Source organism: Anopheles stephensi, chromosome 2 (genome assembly GCF_013141755.1).
Source record: "Anopheles stephensi strain Indian chromosome 2, UCI_ANSTEP_V1.0, whole genome shotgun sequence".
Classification (NCBI taxonomy): domain Eukaryota; kingdom Metazoa; phylum Arthropoda; class Insecta; order Diptera; family Culicidae; genus Anopheles; species Anopheles stephensi.
In genome coordinates this window covers 27,932,186-27,952,500 of record NC_050202.1, presented here as the reverse complement: position 1 = coordinate 27,952,500, position 20,315 = coordinate 27,932,186, and the positions used below count along the sequence as shown (strand labels likewise).

Sequence of the window (20,315 nt, the reverse complement as noted above, 5' to 3'; positions counted from 1 at the left end):
TTATTCCCTAAAAAAGACAGGGGCATAACGGCTTCATTTTTACGCGGAGAATGTTTACATTTTTTGGTTGTCAAAGTTCTAAATGGGCTTGAGATGCTGAAATAGTTCCACGAAAAATGCTCAAGATTTGACTCTGATATTGCTTAAAGAGCTTAGCCTGTCATTGAAGCCCTTTAAACAGCCCTCGTTGCTCGATCAGAAAGGATGCCTTTCGAAAGCATCCCAGAAGTTCTCGCCAGCTTTGAACAGACGTCACAGAACAGAGAACCGAATGTCTACCAGAACACCTGGACATACATCATCAAGAGTACTGATATTGGATCTGACTTTCAAAATAAACTTGTGGAAGTTTTGAATAATTTTTCCATCCCTATGTCAAACGGAGCCTCCTGACGAACTTGCAGTGTCCGCATCGGGTTTTAATATCCTATCCAACGTTCCAGCCCAAGCATTGTTGTAACAACATGCCACCCGATCGATCCACCATCAAGTGCCGGTTATGCAAAGCCAAACGCACAGGTGCTTCCAAAATTTTTGGCAAAACAGCTTCCCAAGTGAGCAGTTCGAGATTCGGTTTCATCTTCACCCGAATCAACCAATCAATCGACATTCATCTCTCCTTCTCTCTCTCTGCTCTCGTACTGGAGTGATAAATTATTCAACAGACCCCCCCGCCGAAACGAGGTGCTTTTCAGCATCGGAATTGTAAGACAATCCGGTCGATACATGTACACGTCGTTCAGGTTTAGAGACTGTTCCATAATCCCATTGTCGTTAAGTGGGAAGTGATCGTTTTAATTCAATTTAAAGCCAATAATGCCACCACCCTCGAAGAGCTCCTGCTTCTTCAAGCTGCTTAGGTGTAGTGTGTCCACAGTCTCGACGGTGTTTATGAGCGTTTTGGGAGTCGTTTTTCATACTTCGGTGTTAATTGTCGGTTAAAATATGAGAGACATGTTTTGTGCTGGAGCCTGTAACGGGTTTGATTTCATTCTGAACGGAACTTCCAACAGTCGAGATAATGGCGGAGGCTCCAAGACCCTTGGAGGTCCCAAGCAAAATGACTGGACCAGAGACAGAAGCCAAGTGGAGATATCGTACGAGGTCCCTTATGGAAATGACACTTCAAACGATCGAGGCTTCCAGGATCTCACATCCAGCTCACAAGAAGATACTCCTTTGGGCTTTTTGAAGGCTCGAGGCTCCATGCTCCAAGAGACCCATTCTTCCTTAATCTTTTTTATAGTTTTATAAACTTCTGTCAAATAAATTTACTGGCAATTTCCACAAGATTAAAAAATCCCCTTTAGAACAAACCCTTGCTAACGAACACCTAACATGGCTCAATGTTGGTTTGTGATGCAGTAAAGATTGTTCCAAAGGCGTCATTATTAACGCGTCGTATATTCTTCAGATTCGCTTCATTATATTTAAAACTTTCATTTGAGTTTGAGTTTGAGCACTGTCTCTAACAATAGCCTCATCATCCATCCCGCTTTGTCGCAATGCTTTGTTCGATTTCACCATTTGCATTTGGGAGATATCTTCATCACTCAGGTCGAAAAAACCGCATGCTCAAACCTTGATAAAACATCACGATAAATTACGCCCCAATCGAGCGTATCCGCCCAGAAGAAGAAAAAAAAACGATCCTAGGCTTACGGTATGAATAATTTCTCAGTTAGATGCTAAAAACCATCCACCGGCCTATGAAAGTTTTAAATTTCATTCCGATAGCGCCATTTATCGTGGTAGACAGGAACGCTAGCTAGAAGCTTTCGCCGAGCTACATCAATCCCTCCGGGTTGTTTCTTTTTTGAATTCCTTGATTATCGTACACATTTGCAAATGAATATGCAAAGAAAAGCGAAACGCCAAAAAAAACGGCATCCCGTTCTCGTGCCGTCGTGTCCGGGGAAGACCACCGCAAAAGGTAGTCCGCGATGAACCGTAAATCTTGCGTGTCACTATCGGATGACCGATTCACCATAAGAAGAAGTTACCGTTCGTAAGGCTCAGCCTTGAAAGCCGATCGCGTCGCCGAGGATGTAGCGTTTTTTGGACTTTGGACACAGTCATTTTGGAAAACTGATATGCCGGCTTCTTCTACGGGGTGTGTCCGCCGATAGTGAGGGAGCTCCGGACGGGCGTCCATAATAATGTCATCGAGTTGCTCAATTGGGAGCAACGCGTCCCTGGCTCGAAAGGTGCAGAGGTGCAAAACTACCCAAAACCATAACCTAAAAATAGCGATTCGCATCGACGAAACACGGCACATCCGCACCTTTGGGATCGTGCCTGTCCAGTATGGGACAGGCCGTTTGATCTGCTATCGAAAGCGGAACCATAAACACTTACTCACATGCCGATTCCCGACCCGTCACTATGGAACCGTGACTCCGTTTTCGCAGTGCATAAATTATAGCAGATTGTGGTCCACAGCCAGTATGCCCTCGAACGTATATCCTGCACCGGGTGTTGTGAATGAAACCCAAGCCCTGGCGCTGCTCCGATCACACGACCTTTCTTTTGAACCGTTCCGGTGGACTCTCGCTACTTCTAACCCTATTTTCCATATCGCACACACAACAAGTGCTGCTGTTTAAGATAGTGAAACAAGACAGCGCTTCGTTCCCGAATGTGTACCGCCACCCGTTCGCTATGGGATAAACTATCCCAACACACACACCGTGCGATACCAGCCGTCTGAACAAAGCACCAAAACAAGTTTAGGTCGAGATTGCAAAAAGATCCAGTCAGCACTAACCTATCGCAAGGTCAGCTCAGATATAAAGTGGCTGAGTGTGAGCCGAACGACAAAGACACGATAAACTCGATTTACACTTGACCGTGCCGTGACACTCCCGTGCAGTGCAAGCGTACCGGGTAAGGCCATTCCAAATGCAAATACTACCACCACCAGGCACCAGCACCCTTGTGCTCGGATGCCGCGTCCCGGGACCGATCCCAACACTCCAACATCGTCCGAATGTCAAGTGATTTGTTTGACATTCTATATCTATCTCCGAGGGATAAGCAGCTGAAAAACACCTTCGGACCGTACGAAAACTTGTTCGCCGCAAACTCTGTGCTCTGTTTAAGGGCTTCAACACCTTGGCCGCGGGACACCTCTCCTCCTCCTCCCCCCCGAGCCGTGCGCTTATCTGCCCCGGGAGCCATTCTAATCTTGACCGGCCCGGGGAAATGGGGACGAATGGGAGAGGTAGTAATTAAAATCAATCGATTACCGGTATTGTAGTTCGGTGCCTTTCTTGCCCTCCAGCAGCACGCTCCAGACACGAGGGGGCGACCAACGAACACGGTGGATTGGCAAGGTTACGAGCTCCCACCAGGTTACGCTATTAATTATCATAAACTATCGCACGACATATACACAAAAACCGACCCCCGACTCCGGACACCGGCTTGGCCGGGTTTTATGTCCCTCCCGGGACAGCCGCTTTTATGCCTCGCTCTTATTAACTCGTTGCAGCACTTTGTAGGACTTTGGTGCGAATCGTCGTTCCCTGTTTATCCTCTGGAAATCGAAAAACATTGTGCCCTGCGGGCAGACGTTTAATTCTGGAGCGGACAAGATTGGCACAGGAGCAGGTGACTTCTGGGCCCCGGGTTTCTACCCAGCTACAGCGCTCTTCCTAGTCTGCCTTGTCTGGGCGCCTACTGTTGACCGGCCAGAACGGCCAGAACCCCCCCAGTGTCTGCAAAGCTTCAACCCGACGGGGTCGGCCAGCACACCATAAAGAACAAGATTAATGGTCCGCTGAATGGTCCCGGAGATTTATAGCAGCGACAAGTGAAACCAGCTGTCAAACACATACGGCGATCGCAATCGCCACACGCGCTGTACAGTTCCTGATCTTGATCGGTGTTTCGCCTTCACCTCGCCCCATTGGCTTGGCTAATTCCGAACGGCTACCTTTCGGGAGGAGAGTCACCGCAAGAGACTGTGCGCACTCACAGTTACCGGCTTCTGGACGCTGTACCACTCGCACTACACTGCTGCTGGTGCGTTTAGTGTACGGGACGCTCCGTAAAGGTACACGCCGTGATGCAAGTGTGGTGTGTGGGCAAGCTCACTTACACCAGCAGCACATAGACACAGCCACTGTACCGCGGTTCATTCGCGAAGCCGAAGCTTTCAGCAGATTACCAGCCAGCGATACCCGGGCATCTCTTAGATCTTGTGCGGGGTTCGTGTTCTCCGGTGGCAGAATTAATGCCAACTCCCAAGGTTACGCCACGACACCAATCGAAATCAGATCAGTCTCGGTTTCGAAAGATCTCGAATCGTAAAGGCTTGGGGTGCTCGCTAGCGTTTGAATTTGAAACAAATAACGAACTTGCCTGTCTAAAACGTCCGGGAAGCCAATCCGTCCGATCGTATCGAGCGGCACAGCTTGGGTGAGGTCGGTTCGGAAGAGATTAAAAAACAATGAATCAAAGTTGAAGGGGGAAAAGACAGGGTCGGATTCACGCTTCCGTATTTTGAAGTAGCGAAAAACATTGATGACGTCCCATGCGTGTCCCATGTTTCATAATGACTTAGTTGAACGAGTTAAGTTTCTAGTTCTGCAAAATAGAAGTACGTGAAACTGTTTGTAGCCGCCAACATTAACTTTCAAATGAATTTGAAAGTAAACGACACAACAAAGTATTAGCCCGTTTTACTTCCTGGCAAGCATACACCAGCAGCTCTTACTACAGTTCTAGCTTCCAGCGAGCAAGTCACCCAACAACACGGATTTGTTCAGCTCATAGCACTGCTGCAAGACTTGCCCGTTCTAATAAGAACGACCGCGAACCAGCAGACCGAATGCTGGTGATGCTGGTCGACGAACGCCACCTAGAGAACCATATCGACCTGTCAGTCACGGGGCCCTCCCCGTTTCAATGTCGTGGCCTTACCCGCTAACTATGCTCGGTACGGGGCCCGCATCTCGTGCCGAGGGATCACTCGACCGGCCGTAATTGGTAACCCCCCCGGGTCCGGTGCATTACTCACCCCCGGAAAGGATATCACGTCGGGATCGTTTTAAAAAAAAACCCGGGCAGTGCATTATCGTTTATGACAAGGTAGGTGTGCACGCCACCGGACCGGACCCTCGCCATTTTCCACCAATTCTACCCGGTGGCGTTTCCGCAAGGGGTAAAAGCATATTGCCGTGCCGTGATTAACCGTTTGCCGTGTATGATGGATTGGGTCGCTTTACAGCGCACCTGCAGCAAGCAGCGGGGGGAAAAGAAAGAGCACTTAAACGGGGCTAGTAAAACCAACTTGCTGGGCCCGGTGGATGTTTTCTCCTGTACGGTTCCAAGCTAGCACCAAACTTCGGACCGAAGCTCCCAAGTGTGCTCGACCGGATCAGCTCGCCAACGGGTGAAGGGGCATAATTTACGGCAAATGACAGAGGCCTGCCTCATTAGTGCGCAGGCTCCATTTCGATTCTTTTACCTTACCCCGACGGGCAGCGCGGTGTAAATGCATATGGAAATGACCGCCCAGGTTGCCCCGTTACACTGGCTGGGTCATCGCGCGAACGGTTTGCACACGTCAGATGCAGCTTTGCACACAATGAGCTCCTCGAAACCGCGCCGTTTAAGTGGCGCGTAATTTACAGACAAACAATTTAGCTGCAAACAATGTTCCAGTGGTTTTGTTGCTTCCTGTTTGGGTGCTTGCCAAAGAGCCCAACAAGCCCTTTGCAGTAGAGGGCAAATAAAGCAAGCGTTTTCAGTGGAGTATTGATCTACAAAGGATTGCAATCCTTTAGCTTCATACATAAGGCCAGGCCAGGCTTGCGGGAGCTCTTTCTGTCACTCTTGTTTGATGTTCAGAGTTTTGAGAAAGGTGAAATGAGTAAATTTAAAAAAAAAGTTTTTCAAACGGAAAAACGGGGGGAATCCCCCGAGGTATTGGATTACCGTTCTCTAACAGACAAAGTCTCAAACAAATCTTGTCAACTCACACATCGAGTGGATCGGTATTTTGGCTTCGAGATGGAGGAGTCCAATTTTCGTCAAGCTTTTTTTTCGTTAAGTCACGGCAATCCTAACTTTTGGAGTGATGATTTCGGTCCTAGGGAGTATAAAAAATGTTAATAAAAACAATTACAGCTACAACCAATTTAATTAAAATCGTGGCTAATTATGACAATCATATAACATTAATTTAAATATATATCAGAACTACCAACGGCGTAACGAAAGTTCTGTTCGAAGGATCTGTTAAGCTTATTCTGCTTAATCTTACAGGCTTGATAGAATGTTGAGTCGAATATCTGTACTGTAAAATACAATCTTTCGTTTGAACAGAGAATGATGCCTTTGCGAGTAAGAAGATTCATTAGCTTCTTCCTCTTCCTTGGCACTACAACCTCGAGAGGTTTCGGCCTGCCATTTTCTGGCTTTCTGTGACTTGATTTTACCCGCAGCAAAGTAGTCAGCTCTGCGTACGGGGAGGATGTCTGAATGGGATTTGAACCTCGGTCCTGCCAAGATGCTTGGGATTTATTAGCAGCATCCCTATATTTGGTGTAATATAATTGGTGTTAAATTAAAAAAAGGATGGATTTAACAGCAAATAATTGATTAATTTGCCAACTTATTGCTTAAAAACCTGCATCACAGGGATTGTGGTACTGAATTATTTAAAAACGCATATCCTTTGTTCAAAGATTACTCACACACGCTAGCGGAGGTGATGAGGAAGGTTTGTTTGTGTGAAGAAAAAATTATACATTTATCGAAAAGTTTTATTTAAAAATAATAAATCGCACAAGAAAAGTAAAACATTTTTTAATAAATTCATAGATAATTAATAGAAAACATCATCGTAATCCTTCAAAAATGCTCTAAATTTCAAATATTACGGCTTTTTCCTGTTCCTTGTTCCTTTCAACTATTACGGCAACTATTGCGTCGTATTGTCAGAATGCTCTGAAATGCTCTAAAATCCTTTAAAAACATCTAAAATAGTTGCAGTCGGCTTAGGCTGACGCGAAAAATGTTATCAAAATCGAGCTTCCGTTTGGCAACCGTAATAAGAACGTTAGAGTTAAGCTTCAAGCTCTCTGCGCCGTCCAGTAGATAGCCAGTTGTACAACCTTTTATATCGACTTCTCGAATTCGAGAGATTTTGTCAAACACTCGAGAACACAAGTTTAACTAGCCGAGTAATTAAGGCTAGTATCTGTTGTTGTGTTCGAAGAAGGTAAGTCATTTCATCTGACTGCAAATTAATTACCCTTGGGTGAAACCTTATTAGAACCTTGATTAAGGCTTATTACATCCTTGATGTCTCAAAACCTAACAAACAAGAATTTCAATCGAACTAGTTGAATCAATGGCTTAATAGAAATCATTTGAACTCTATACCATTAATTGGATAGACGATCGACTACGGATTTTGTTTCCTTTTTTGTGTCAATCGCAACTTCTGGCGCTAGCATCCTTCCTTTGTTCAACATCTTGTCCACCTAAACCAAATGCCAAACCAATTTTTGTCATCCGAGTACACCTTCTACGATGTTTTCTTTACCCAGCTATACTTTGTTTCACGGTTCAGCCTTACTCGAAGTTATACACTCCCATGTTATGGAGCTCGCCGGCTCTTGTGTGAGTTTGAGCGCTTACCATTTTCGGGTGAAGATGTGCACGTATCTCGGTGCGGATATCGAACACCGGTTCGAACACAATGGCTTTGAAAGGAAACCACCCATCTCGCCGAGACCGAGGCCAGCCTGGAGGAGCACCAACATAATAGCAGCAAACCCTACGGAACAGGGATGGGACCGCTCCCTTTACATCGAGGGGCGCCCAAGGCTGGGTGGTCCCGGGACCCGACTTTTGCACACGTGAATCATTCGGTTTTGCCATAGCTCGCGGGGCAATCTTAGAAACTGTAGTAAAAGTCACGGCTAATGATGAACCTTACCCATTGGCCCGGCTGGAAGAGGCTTTGGAATGTTTTTTTCTTTCCCGGGCACAACGTTTGCGCAAAGTAATATTTTTGTTTTCGGTTTTTTGGGACGCGTTTTGCCTCTCTCGGTAGCGCTTCTGCCCCCGAGGGCAAAAGATCGTACGTCTACGTTGTCTGCCCTTCACAATGCTCGGTACGTTGTACGGAGATCAGAGCGAATGACTAACTTCATCCCAGCGCAGTGAAGACTCTTGCTCGAGAGGTCCGTAAAAGTGACATTTATTTGTTTCAGTAGGTAATGGCAATAACTGCGCCGCGGAATGATTCATGGTCAGGCAAGTTTCTCTCGGCTAGAGCCGTAAGTGTGGTTTATCGAGATTTTTATGCAAATGGAAGCTACGTGAAGCATCGTATTAGTTTTTTTTTTTAAATTAAATTTTGAGATGCCTTGAAATATTAAACAGTACCACCAAGGGCGCTCTATCTGTTTGAAACGTTGGAAGAGATTTCCTCGAAGCGTTCGAGTTCCCACAGCGTGAAGAAAGTATTAAACCTTATCGAAACTGAACAGGAAGATACAACCGATGCTCACTAATACCTTTCGACCTTTCCTGCCCGTTGTACTGTACCACCAATCGGCTAATGAATCGGATCGCGAATCTTCAACCGAAAACTTGTCCCTTTCTAAAACATCCACTCGAACCCGTCCGAGCATACCCGAGCGAGGGCTCATCAGACCGAAGCTCATGTTTCCTTCATTATCTGCCAAGCATTACGGTCTCTCACACACGTAACAGAGTCATGCGACTTCCCATGGGCGACGCCTTCCAGCCCGACGACGGTCGGTGCAATTGCACATGCATCCTTAACTGCTCCCATCCAGCTCCCATCCTCCAGTCAATGCAATCAACCAAACATTCGATCACGCCCGTCCGTTGCCTGGTGGCTTTCAGCGATCGCAATCGAAAGCGGCATCGAACTGCATTCCGGGACGGGTCGGGGAGGTGAGTAGCGATGCGGCTCTAAACAAACATTACCCGCGCCTCAACTTCTTTGGAGCGTCACAAAAGCCTCTTCTAATGAACGCCAAAACGAGAGCGGTCCCCAAACGATGCGACCAGAGGCACCGGTGCGAGCGAGAAGCGTGCAAAAGATCAATCGCGAGAAGAAGCATCCAGCGTGAAGCGCGATCGCATGATCCGGGGCACCCGCGTCTTCGGCGATGCTGGGCTGGGAGCTCATAAATGAGCCCGGTAAATAATTCTCCCACGCTCGTCCAACACGATATTTCAATTCCCGTCCTCGACCTGTGCCCGGCTGCCTTCCCCCGTTCGGAACGTCGTGCGCCATCCGTTCTTCTTTTTTTTTTGCGCCATCAGTTACTATTATTATTGTTATTAGTGACGCTGGCTGTGGCTTCCTTTGCTTTATGTAATAGATGCTAAAATGCGATTTAAGTTCAAACTCTCTCGGCGGTGATCCTCTTCTGCCCGGCGCGCGAGACGTCATTCAAAAAAGATTGGGAGCAACTAAAACGCCCGAACCCAACCCCGAATCGCCGGGGAACCGGGGGCGGGAGGGGGGGCCTTTTGAAAGGGCAAGCTGGCATGCTAGTCTGCTTCGACAGTCTGCACCCCGGGACACGTCGTACAGGGTCGGGAACCCTAGATCAGCCCATTCCGCACGAATGCTAGCTCAGAAGGGTGAAACATCACAGAAACTGTGCTGCGCGAAGTTGCACAAGATTCGTTTTCTACACACACACAGATATATTTTGGAAGATGTTCTCCACACGAATACCGTGAGCGTGAGGCAGGGAGGGGCACCGAAGGCGGAAGCATAGCCATGGTACCGTTTTATTGTACCGTCGTCATTCTCCCAGCTCTTGAGCACGAGCATTCGAGAGGACGCCCTTCATGATGGGGCAGGATCTTCAAATGCCGTCCTAAGCTAGGGTTGGGGAGGGGGGGGGGGATCGATTGTGCTGGCGCACAGAGGCGTGGTGACGAAGGCAAAAAAGTAGCTCACAACAGCTCTGCGTGTCTTTTTGGAAAAGGTTTCTTGCTACTTGCACATCCCTGCCAGCTCCACACGGGGACCTGCACGCGATGATGGGGCAGGTCCGGATCCTTCGCTCCCTAGGTAGCGCACCATACTAGTGGCCGTGTGAACCAGCTTGCAAAGACCCACCAAAAACAAAAAAACGCACCGTAGCGACACGAACTTGGGCCGTCAAACTGAAAACCACCTCCTCCTTCTAGCGCACAGGAGGATGAACCAAGCACGGCCCCGATTAAGTGGGGTAGGAGTAGTCTTGAACCCGGTTTTCCTCCTTCTACCGGCTAAGCATGAGACCTCGAGGTAAGGAGGGTCTCTACACATATGTGTGTTTAGGCGCTAAGCTCGCCCGACCGTCACCGGTTCGATCGAATCGCAGTCCAATCTTGCGACTCCACTCTGCCCGCACGACCCCTTCTGTGAAAAGTCGATAGGGTCGCACAGGGGAAAAAGTGCTCGATAATTGGGTTGTTCCCACGCACCGTTGCGAACGTACCGTGGCAGAAGCTTTTGAACTCTCTGCCAAGTCTGGTGGAAGTATTACGATTTGCGAAGGAAACGCGATCGCTGAGTGCTTGTCGTCTGGGTGTGTCTAGGTAAGAAAATCAATCGATTGTTCGGGGAAGGACAATGTTTTGGGGAAGATATCTGTACGTGCGTTCCGTGTCATCAGCGAGCGATACTCGCTATTGAACACCTTCCCTATGATCATAAATTTGCTCTACATGCTCTCTCTCTCCAGGGAACATCCACGATTCTTTCGCCGAAGTACACGAAAGGGCGGGTTTAAAATTACACCAACAAACACCATTTCATCATTCAGTATAATTAACCTGAACAAACGTTCTCTCTTCCGTTCTTCTTCCACAGGCAGAGGGCCCACCAGTCCAGCTAGAGCCCGTCGACCTCAGCGTTCGTTCTCCGCCGAAAGGTATGTGTCACGCTTTTGCACGCACGATTTTCACTCTTCGGTCACGTTTTCCCGGCGTTTTCGCTGTTCGCTTCCAACGGTCGAGCGATGGTGGAAGGTGGTTTCGTTCCGACGCTTTCGAACAAAGTTTTGCTGTAAGCTTACACATGGTTGTTTGGTCCTGGGAGGTACACGGTAGTGTAGGAAGGAAGTTCAACATGACCGATCATTTGTACTTCGCCACCAGGCCAATCATTTTGTTCCATTTTCATTAGTTGCCTGTTGAGCAAAGAGTGTCGATAGGTCAAACATTTCCTACCGAATGTATCGATGCTTACTGATAAATATACCAAGTCAATTTATTAAAGTTGACCTCTAACAATATAAATTGGTTAATGCTAAAAGTAACGCATAGAAAAATAATTTTCCCAGACCCATACATGCGTCCACTTATAGCAACATACGAAACATAAGAGGTGGCAAAAGAATGGGCCAACTGCTCGGCAGTGCCCGAGTCATACGGAAGCGTTCTGAACAATGTAATTTTAATCCGAAGCTAAGCTAACTTGTATAATTACAACTTCAACTAATTTCGTATGGCGGTAGAATCTCGTGTCACAGATGACATCAATCGTGCGTACGGCCCGTCGCCGTGCAGCGAGAGATCACCGATGACACAGCAGAAAGACTACCATTAGAGTTGTGACGCATGCCACTGGACAGATCTGCAAACTAAGCTGTTTTTGGCGATCAATGTTCAGTTATCGTGCCATCACATACGAAGACACACACCTCCAGGGAACGGTGCGCCACCGTTCGCTATATATACCGCATCCAGCCCAACCTAGCTCTAGCGATGGATAAGCATTTTTCTACCCCTTCTCTCTCGGTCGCACTTATGCTACGCGGCTATGCTGCTGCGATGTCGCGCATGCGTTCACGCGACGCATCGCTTTTCTGCTGCCTGCCGTTGAGTTCTATTTTTAGCTCCGCTCGCTTCCACCGAACGCCGGAACCTTACAACAGTCGCGGAGAGTCGATGCTCGGTGCGTAGTCTCTCATTGCATGCGGTTATGAATGGATTCTTCACAGCGATTGGCGCCTCATCCATTATTTTGTTTGGGAAACGTTCTTTGTTTAGGAATAATGGTACGCACAGTTGATTCTTGTAAAATCTTCAATGAAGAAAGTGATGGAGATTGTTTTGTTGCTGATGAATGAAATCATTCATTGATTGAAATGCAGACTTTTTTGTTTTCTGATTCAATTATCCTGGTAAGGGTAACAACTCTTGAAAGGAGCATCGCCATATCGTTGCAAATTAATTAAAAAGGTTAAGCATTGCGTTTATACCATGTTACCATGTTAAGAGTAAGCTATCTATTAACTGCTAGAACTACATATTATTTCTATAGTGGAGATGCTTGCGTCTGGTCTGAGAAACTGGAAATTTTCTGAATAACAACGTAACTTTAACATGCTTTACTCAGGCCAGGTTTAGTTGTCACTCGCTGCCTCCTGTAACAGCTAAAAGACTCAATCGGAAGCACTCTTTCCACTTCATTATGAATCGGCAAATCTTCCTTCTCCCCGGGACGAACATTAAAACCTGACACACTCCAATGCATATATTCTTGGACAACACATCCAGTCTCCCACCCGTACACTGGAACCTTTCACTCACGATGGTCAAATTAGATACCAGTCCTTGATGAAAAGCAATGTCCCCACGAGGGATGCTCGGGTCTCGGGGATAGAAAAAGCGCCATATTTTGCTAGGTAACGAAATGTACGCGCGTGCTCATACCACTCAATCTTATCAGCGATAAGCAATCTACGGTCAGTGGACTCCTCTACACAATCGTGCGCTTCTCAGCTAGATCTCACAGCTCCGGCGGCGTTGTCCTTCAGCGGCGACGAATGCCCAATCGCAAGCGACACCGGCTGCAGCACACTGGATGGACCCGAATGCCGGCAAGATGCGCCACCAATCTAGCGCACGCGCTATGATTGGCCGTGGTTGCTGTGATTTTTTGTTTTAGTGAGCTTTTTTTTGCACTCCGCGCCGGAGATCCTCAGCTAAACGGTTATCTGCGTGCCGCGATCACAAACAACGTTCCCTGCGGCCAAACCTGGCCAAACCTGGGGCTGGAGAAATTCTGCGACCAAGTGCGATTCGCAAGCGATAGTTAATGCGCGCTTTAAGGCGAATAATTGATGCGCGAGATGCTGTCAGTGATACCGGGCGGCGCGATACGCATCGTCTTCTCCCCGAGCGCCGAGGCCTTTCGCTGGCGATGCACCACCGTTCGAGCCCTGTCCGTGAAAGGTATACCCGCGTTGGTCATCCGACGGACGATGGCACATAATTGATGGAGTGGAAGAAGGGTCTTTTTTCTCGCTTTCCTCATCGCTCGGCTGTGAATTGAGACAAGCATCTAATCATCGGATCGAACTGGCTGACGATGGAGTGCTGATTTGGTCGTTAAATCGAGCACGTCCGACGGTGGGATTGAGGCGTTGAAGGCAACCCGTGGTACGATCTCCAAACAACGCTAATGCGAAGTGCCGGTGAAAGGACGCGAACGTGGCGATAGTTCTTCGGATACTACTGTTTGGATGCGTTGTGTCGACGTGCTGGAGCTTAAGGATTTATTTGCATAGTATTGCGCGCCCTAACGCCCGGAGCTACTTAGCATTGAGTACTATCCAGTCGAAGTAGTGCGAGATGCGTGTAGCAATCTGGACATTTCCCACCTCACAGCCACCATGACTGTAGAGACCTACCAGGTATATGGAATCGATTATCTCCATCTCTTCCGTACGATTCTCCCACACGATGACGTCTCCCGTTTTGAGGCAGGTGCGACGAAACCATGCTTCACGGTTTTCCGGTGTAGACTTCAGCAAACACATTTGGCCAGCAGCAAGCTTGTCCGCGAGACGTTCCGCACAATCACTCTGATAGAGGGGGGACACTTTTTGAGCAACAACTGCTTCTCGGTCTGAAATTAGAAGAGACAGATGTTATGCACTGCCGCTAGCTTAAGTAGCTTTTAGCGCGACGCACTTTCGTTGATAGCAAACTGCCGCACAGGAAGGTGAGTGTTGTTCCGATGCAAACAGCCGGGGAAATGGTGGATATTCACTTCGATCGGTGCCGTTAGTGCGACCAGCGCAATGTTGTTCACACCCGTCAACGGATCGTACTCTTCGTGGATTCGCACCCGACGAATCGGCTGGATAACGTAGTGGGAAGCGTCGGAAGCCCCCAAAAATCCGATCCGAGCCACCGTCGGTCTGTGTGGGTACGTTTCCAAACAACGGGCACTGGAAACGATGGTTTTGGGCGTTATCAGAAAGCCGTTACATTCAAACACGATTCGTCCATTGTTCTGAGGCCATCCGATTTCCGCTACATGCTGGTGGTTGGTGTAAAGCGATTCGTTGTGGATCGTGCGTTGAAAGCGCTCGAGTCGCAAGGAACGATAAAGGTTCTCGCAGCTTTCCAGCTCGGTACGTATCGGATCCACGGCCGAGTTTTTCGCAATATCTCCCCACGGGCAGCATACGACAGACCCGTCAGTGCAGAGCGTCACTCGTTCCCCTTTGCGCAGACGCTCCTTCGTGCTTAGGCACAGCTCATACGGCACACAGATACCCATCGTTCCATCACCATTGCTACACTCGTCGCTTCGTTTCAGGTCCGGATTGATAACGATCACCGAGTCGGATGGTTCCGCCACACCCGTACTCCGTTGGTCAAACATCACCGACTGCAGCCAGGCATAATGTGGAGCAAGCTGTATCGCTACCGTTGGCTGTCCGTAGCCACAGGTCCGCCCACCAACGGTCATCGCGTACAAATATTTAAAGTATGCGCCACCCCTGTCAACATACCGCAGCACTGGTCCACCGACAATATCCCGGCATACGCCAGGCACTAGCCAACGATCGCTGTGGAAACACAAGTGCTCGTTCGCACTCAGCCCCTTCAACGAGCGATTGCCAATCAGCTCAACCAAGTCTGCAATACAATTTTCGAAGGGACGCATATTCATCGCATGCTGTACGATAGTGTTTCCGCCTTCTGCAATTTTCAAAGCATTATGTAGCTGAATCAAAACTTACTCAGCGAACGTACTTACGCGTTGGATCGAAGAATGAATCGTCTTGGTAATGATTTAAGCTGCTTACTCCAATACCGGTCAGATCGAATCGTACGTCGGGTATGCCAGGGAACCTCCAGATACAGGACGGAACGATGTTCTGGCGAGTTTGCATCAGCTTAACGACTGCTATGTTGTTCTTATGAGATCCTCTAACGTACTGAGGATGCACCGTGATCGATTCGATCGGATAAGACTGATTTTTGTGGGACATCACGTGTATCGCAGCTGATGGTTGGGATCTGTAAGAAAAATAAGAGAAGCTGTCTAAATGCTGTCCTAACCGTACAAGCTTTAAGTATTCTCTTACCCATCCGATGTTGCTGGACTTACACACGATGCCAGAGTTAGTATAGTTTGCTGATCGACAAACGTACCGGCACAGTCGGGCTGTGAAGCATTGTTTTCCTCCGACGGCCATTCGAATTGTACGATGTAGCCAAGATCTCTATCACGCGTACTTTCCACCTGTGCGTCATTAATCGGTATATCACCGAGACGTTCGTTCATCAGATATTCGACACGTGGCCGAAATTGGGCGTAACGATAGGCACAAACGGCCGGGAAGAAGGCTTGCGGTGGTGCTGTGAGATTTTGCTCGCCAAGCACCTGCATCATCCAGTCGCGGTAGGGTGCGATCTTGGTATAGCCTCGCACAGGGTTGCAAGTGCCCGACGCGAAGCTGGTAGACAGTATTCCCACCAGAAAGGGACTGGTTTTGTAGTTGTGTAGGAGCCGCACTTGCAGCAGATTCCCTTCGGGCGTTTCCTAAGGAATGTTCGATTGCTATGTATCTGTAGAGTGGTAGTTGCCTGTGCGGTTCTTACATTACATTCAGCTTCATCCAACTCTTCAGTGCACTGAGTTTTCATGCATAGCTGTGTTTCCGGTAGGCCGTGGTTGCGTGTCGTTGGTGAGGAGCAATCCTCACTCCGAACATTCAGTCGGTTCAACTCCTCAGCGGCGTATGGTTCATCACTGTCTGCTCGCCGAGGAAGAATAATTTAAAACAATCTTTCTCAGCCTGTAGGTGCCATCTTACCACACTGCTTACCTGTAGTGCGCAGCAAAGAGTCCAAAGTGGAAAATGGCACTTCCTCCCAGAGCCACAAACACGTCGGTACAGCCGTTTCGTTGATTCTGAGTGAGAAGGAATCGATCATAGAGATAGCATTACTCCTCACAAATTGAAGCCAGTAAAGTATCTTACGCAATTCTGCCATCCAACCGAACCAAGGCAATATCGTTCTGACCAGTGCTCGCGGAAAAGTCGGGATGGCGTACGATTTCTTTGATGTTCCTCTGCTGCACGTACGTCGGTCCTCCGAGCCGTACCACGTTCGGTGCGCTTTTCCTGGAAGAACTACGTGTTTGAGATGAGAACTTCATAGAAACAAAAGCTAATCACTGCAACACTACCCTTCGCCTATGGTGCACTGGGCCGTCGTTAGCACAACACTGTCCCATATTAGTGCGCCCATGCAGCTCCAATCGATTGCACCTCCTTCGCGAGCCCTCCCGATAGCAGCAATGTGACTGTAGTCGCGCGATTCCTTGTAGGGTGGGAAACCGTCTCGGATCGTCCAGTCATCTCTTCCATAGCGCGCGTAGCGCAAATGACAGTCTGTAACGATTTCACCCATGCGTAAGCTGTGTTCCTTCCACACTCGTATCCAGGGCGCAACAACTTACCATCAAACGTATCCCTTTCGAGAGGAAGCACAGGATCTTCTTCCATCAAACCGATGTCGATCGGAAACAGTGAGTGTAGAGCTGTTAAGTAAGGTTCAGAGAGGTAAGCTTAATTCGGACTGTAATCCACTAGCTTACCTTCATTGCCGACGCAAAGTAATGCTAACACCACCAACAAAACCACCACCGTCGATCGGCGGTACATCATGCTAGTAACACGGATGAACCTCAACTAACGACGTGCTGTCTGAAATGCATCTCCACAGCCGGGGGCAGATAAGTTGAGTCTCGGTTTTCAACTCTAACGAACACCAGCAACCTATCTGTCCTTCGCCGGCTTTTCACTGTGTAAACAAATCAGAGCAACAAGCCAGGTTAGAAATCCCATCCCGTCGCGATCAAGATCGCGAAGGTCGCATGGAACTGGTTTATTTATAATCCGGTGAATTCCGCATACTGCATTTATTCATCGTCCGTGTGCATTGTAATCGCTACTTGCATGTGCATTTGGATTGCACGTTGAGCGTTGCAGTTTGGAGAGAGGCTGGGAGTTATCAGTGCAACATTCGCGTATGACGCACACTAGCGTTGGTTCTTATGAACATGGACCTTTATAGGAGTTTAATTACCAGCTTCACGATGCGGCAAATCTTGGAGAAGATGGCGGAGCAGCAGCTCCACTCATACCCATCTCTCCATTGATTTTAAAGCGCGCCAGGGTAAAACTGTACGACGCAATGAGCTCTTTTGGAATCCCGGCCAAGCTTACTAGGCTTGTACGAATGACAATGGCCAACATCACATGCCAGGTGAAGGTGGATGGAAAACTCTCAGGGCCCTTTGCTACCACCAAGGGCTTGCGCCAGGGAGATGGGCTTGCCTGTCTCCTTTTCGATCTGGCGCTAGAGAGAGCCATCCGTGACTCGGAGGTGGAAACTTCGGGGACCATCTTCTATAAGTCAATCCACATCTTGGCATACACTGATGACATAGACATCATTGGTTTGACGCTCTCCTATGTAGCAGAAGCTTATCAAACGATCGAGCGTGCGGCACAGAACCGCGGGTTGGAGATTGATGATGTACAGATAAGTGACCACACCTTCGAAGTCGTCCAAAACTTCACCTATCTGGGGTCAAAAGTCAGCACCGACAACAACATTGATGTCGAGTTACGCGCAAGGATGCTGGCTGCCAACCGGTTATACTACAGCCTGAAGAAACTTCTCCACTCTAAAAACCTGTAGCGACGGACGAAGCTGGGACTGTACAGAACTTTTATAGTCCCAGTTCTCACATACGCCTCTGAGACATGGACTCCATGCAAAAGTGACTAAACCTTCTAGGCCACGTTCGAGTGGAAGATGCTCAGAAGGATTTTTGGCCCGTATGTGTGGAAGGACAATGGAGGAGTCGCTACAATGACGAGCTCTTAGACTCGCGACGAGCTCTTAGATAATGAGCTCTTAGATAACGGATTGGCAGACGATGGCGCTGAACCGTGAGCGGTATCGAGGATTGTTGCCAACCAGGCCAAGACCGCAATGCGATTGTAGCGCCTGATAAGTAAGTAATTACCAGCTGTTTCAACACAATTCCTTCCGGGCGTATGTATGGATATTCGTTACATCAAAGAGTCGTCTTCCCATATGGCGAGATATGATGTTAGTAGAATCTCATAATACATTTGATCACCTCAACAGTTGCTTTGGGAAGTGGGATATCCATATCTTACGAGGTAGAACAGGTTTTTCCGAAGCGTCATATGAAAGCCTTAAGAGCACGGATAAAACGCCATTGTACTTTATTAAAATCCGTACGTCTCACATTTATGTAAAATGCTTGTGATAAACAATCAAAGATCGCTTCAAAACCAGTTACAGTCTCGCAACGACTCACAGCGCTGCTAATAAGCGAATCGCAATTCTGCTCCCCTTTTTTTGCCTTTCCTCATTCTTGTTCCGGAGCTTTCATTCCAACTTCATTCCATTCGCGATAGCTACGGTACAGCTAATCTAATCCACACGCAAGAAAACAAGCTTAGTATGCTTCCAACAGGCGCAGGCCAGGCGGGGGATAAAAAAAACATGCTCGGCGTAAACAGCCACATACATGCTCGCATGTGCGTGCGGCGGTGCGTGCCGGCGTACATTTAGCGCAAGTGCCATTATTCGACGGTAGCGGTAAATTGAAATGACAAGTAGGCCGTGTGGCCACGGCATCACCACTGGCATCCGCCGTGGATGGAATCCTTCCACTCGACGGCCGGTCGAAGATCATGCCGATCTGTCCGCACCTAAGATCAATCATCAGGTTTTGCCGCGCCACGGTCTGGGGCACGTAGCAGACGCCACCGTGACGACGCAGTGGAGTGCGCCATAGCCAGCCGGCTGCTGGTGACCTGGCAGGTGAAAGGAAAACGCAGCATTGCTTTGATCGCAATGGCATGCGAATGAATGCGACAATTTGTCGCAACATTATGATATGAACCGAACGAGCACCACCGACGACGACGACATCGAAGCGGGGTTTATAGAAACCAAAACAAAAAAATGAATAGCTTCCCTTGGGCAATTCTTGGGACGGTTGAGGTGGGCACGATTGAATTGGCCACACTGTTACCGATTCGCCAATGTTACTGTGGGCAAACATTCACACCGTAACTACAAATGCAGCTTTCAGAAAGCCATCTAATGGGTTGTCCTGTTTCGGACGAAAAGTTCAGGGACATACTGTCGCAACTTACCAGATTCGAATCACGTTACCGACCGAACTCTCCCCGGGAAGAGAATCACAACAAAAAGTTCGTTCGGTCCAGACGATACAGACGATCCTGCAGCCGTTCTAGACCACACTAAAGCACCTCAGCACGATGTTCTTACACAATGTACCGATCGGTCGCGCTTGTTGAAAAGATGCTGTGAGGTGAACACTACCGCCGCACTAGTGACAAGCCAGACGCCAACCATTTGCCGGCCCCCCCGGTTCGGTATGTTCTGGAAATCGATTGCTTCCTGTTTGCACGTCATCGATTGATACGCGCTTGATTGACGATTCATGACATGTCGCTTCCTTCGACGGGGAGTTCTGTCTTTCTTGTTTTTGTTTCGCAAGAATGGCCGACCGGGACGCTCGGCCCAAGATGGTATGACAGATAAAGAGTGCGCTCATTTCACATCTGGCGAGCAACTTTATTTGACAGCCGGCGTCCGGTCCGGGATCGAATCGTACCCGAGCGGCACGGAAGCATGCAGTGCATCGTAATTTCACCCAGACATCGCTTGATAGTTGTGATAGGCTGCGAAGTGGAGATTCATGTCACCGGGGACAAGGAAAATTGGTCTTGTCGTGTGTGTGTGTTTTTATTGGACGATGTAAAACGTTTCCATATTTACCATACTGATTGGTACACGGAGTTCTTGATGATATTTTATACTCCTCTTAGGTTATGTTTGCCAACCCAGTCTGCAGTACATTCCGGCGCAAGATTTATAGCTCTCGAAGCCCATCCCTAGCTGCGCGTACATAACCACACACCCTAAGTCAA

General features: G+C 48.3%; 2 protein-coding genes across 3 annotated transcripts in view; one reads left to right on the top strand and one right to left on the bottom strand.

Annotated features, from left to right (window-relative positions):
• The window catches only part of LOC118506036 (Krueppel-like factor luna), a 161,711-nt gene that overhangs the window by 100,199 nt on the left and 41,197 nt on the right, over window positions 1–20,315 (top strand). The window contains exon 3 of the mRNA XM_036042667.1: window positions 10,868–10,928. Coding sequence (XP_035898560.1) covers window positions 10,868–10,928 — 61 coding nt within the window. The remainder of the gene's footprint in view (window positions 1–10,867; window positions 10,929–20,315) is intronic.
• LOC118506035 lies at window positions 13,537–17,056 on the bottom strand. Of its 2 annotated transcripts, none has more exons than XM_036042664.1 (10): window positions 16,907–17,056; window positions 16,769–16,849; window positions 16,496–16,700; window positions 16,287–16,439; window positions 16,131–16,216; window positions 15,904–16,058; window positions 15,387–15,844; window positions 15,056–15,318; window positions 13,978–14,997; window positions 13,537–13,912 (listed from the first exon to the last, which is right to left on the bottom strand). In XM_036042664.1, exons 1-10 carry the CDS (start codon window positions 16,974–16,976, stop codon window positions 13,596–13,598), a joined length of 2,808 nt encoding a protein of 935 aa, XP_035898557.1. In that variant the 5' UTR covers window positions 16,977–17,056; the 3' UTR covers window positions 13,537–13,595. The 2 variants fall into 2 exon arrangements, with proteins under 2 accessions (XP_035898557.1, XP_035898558.1); XM_036042665.1 differs by having other exon boundaries at window positions 13,546–13,912; window positions 16,287–16,430.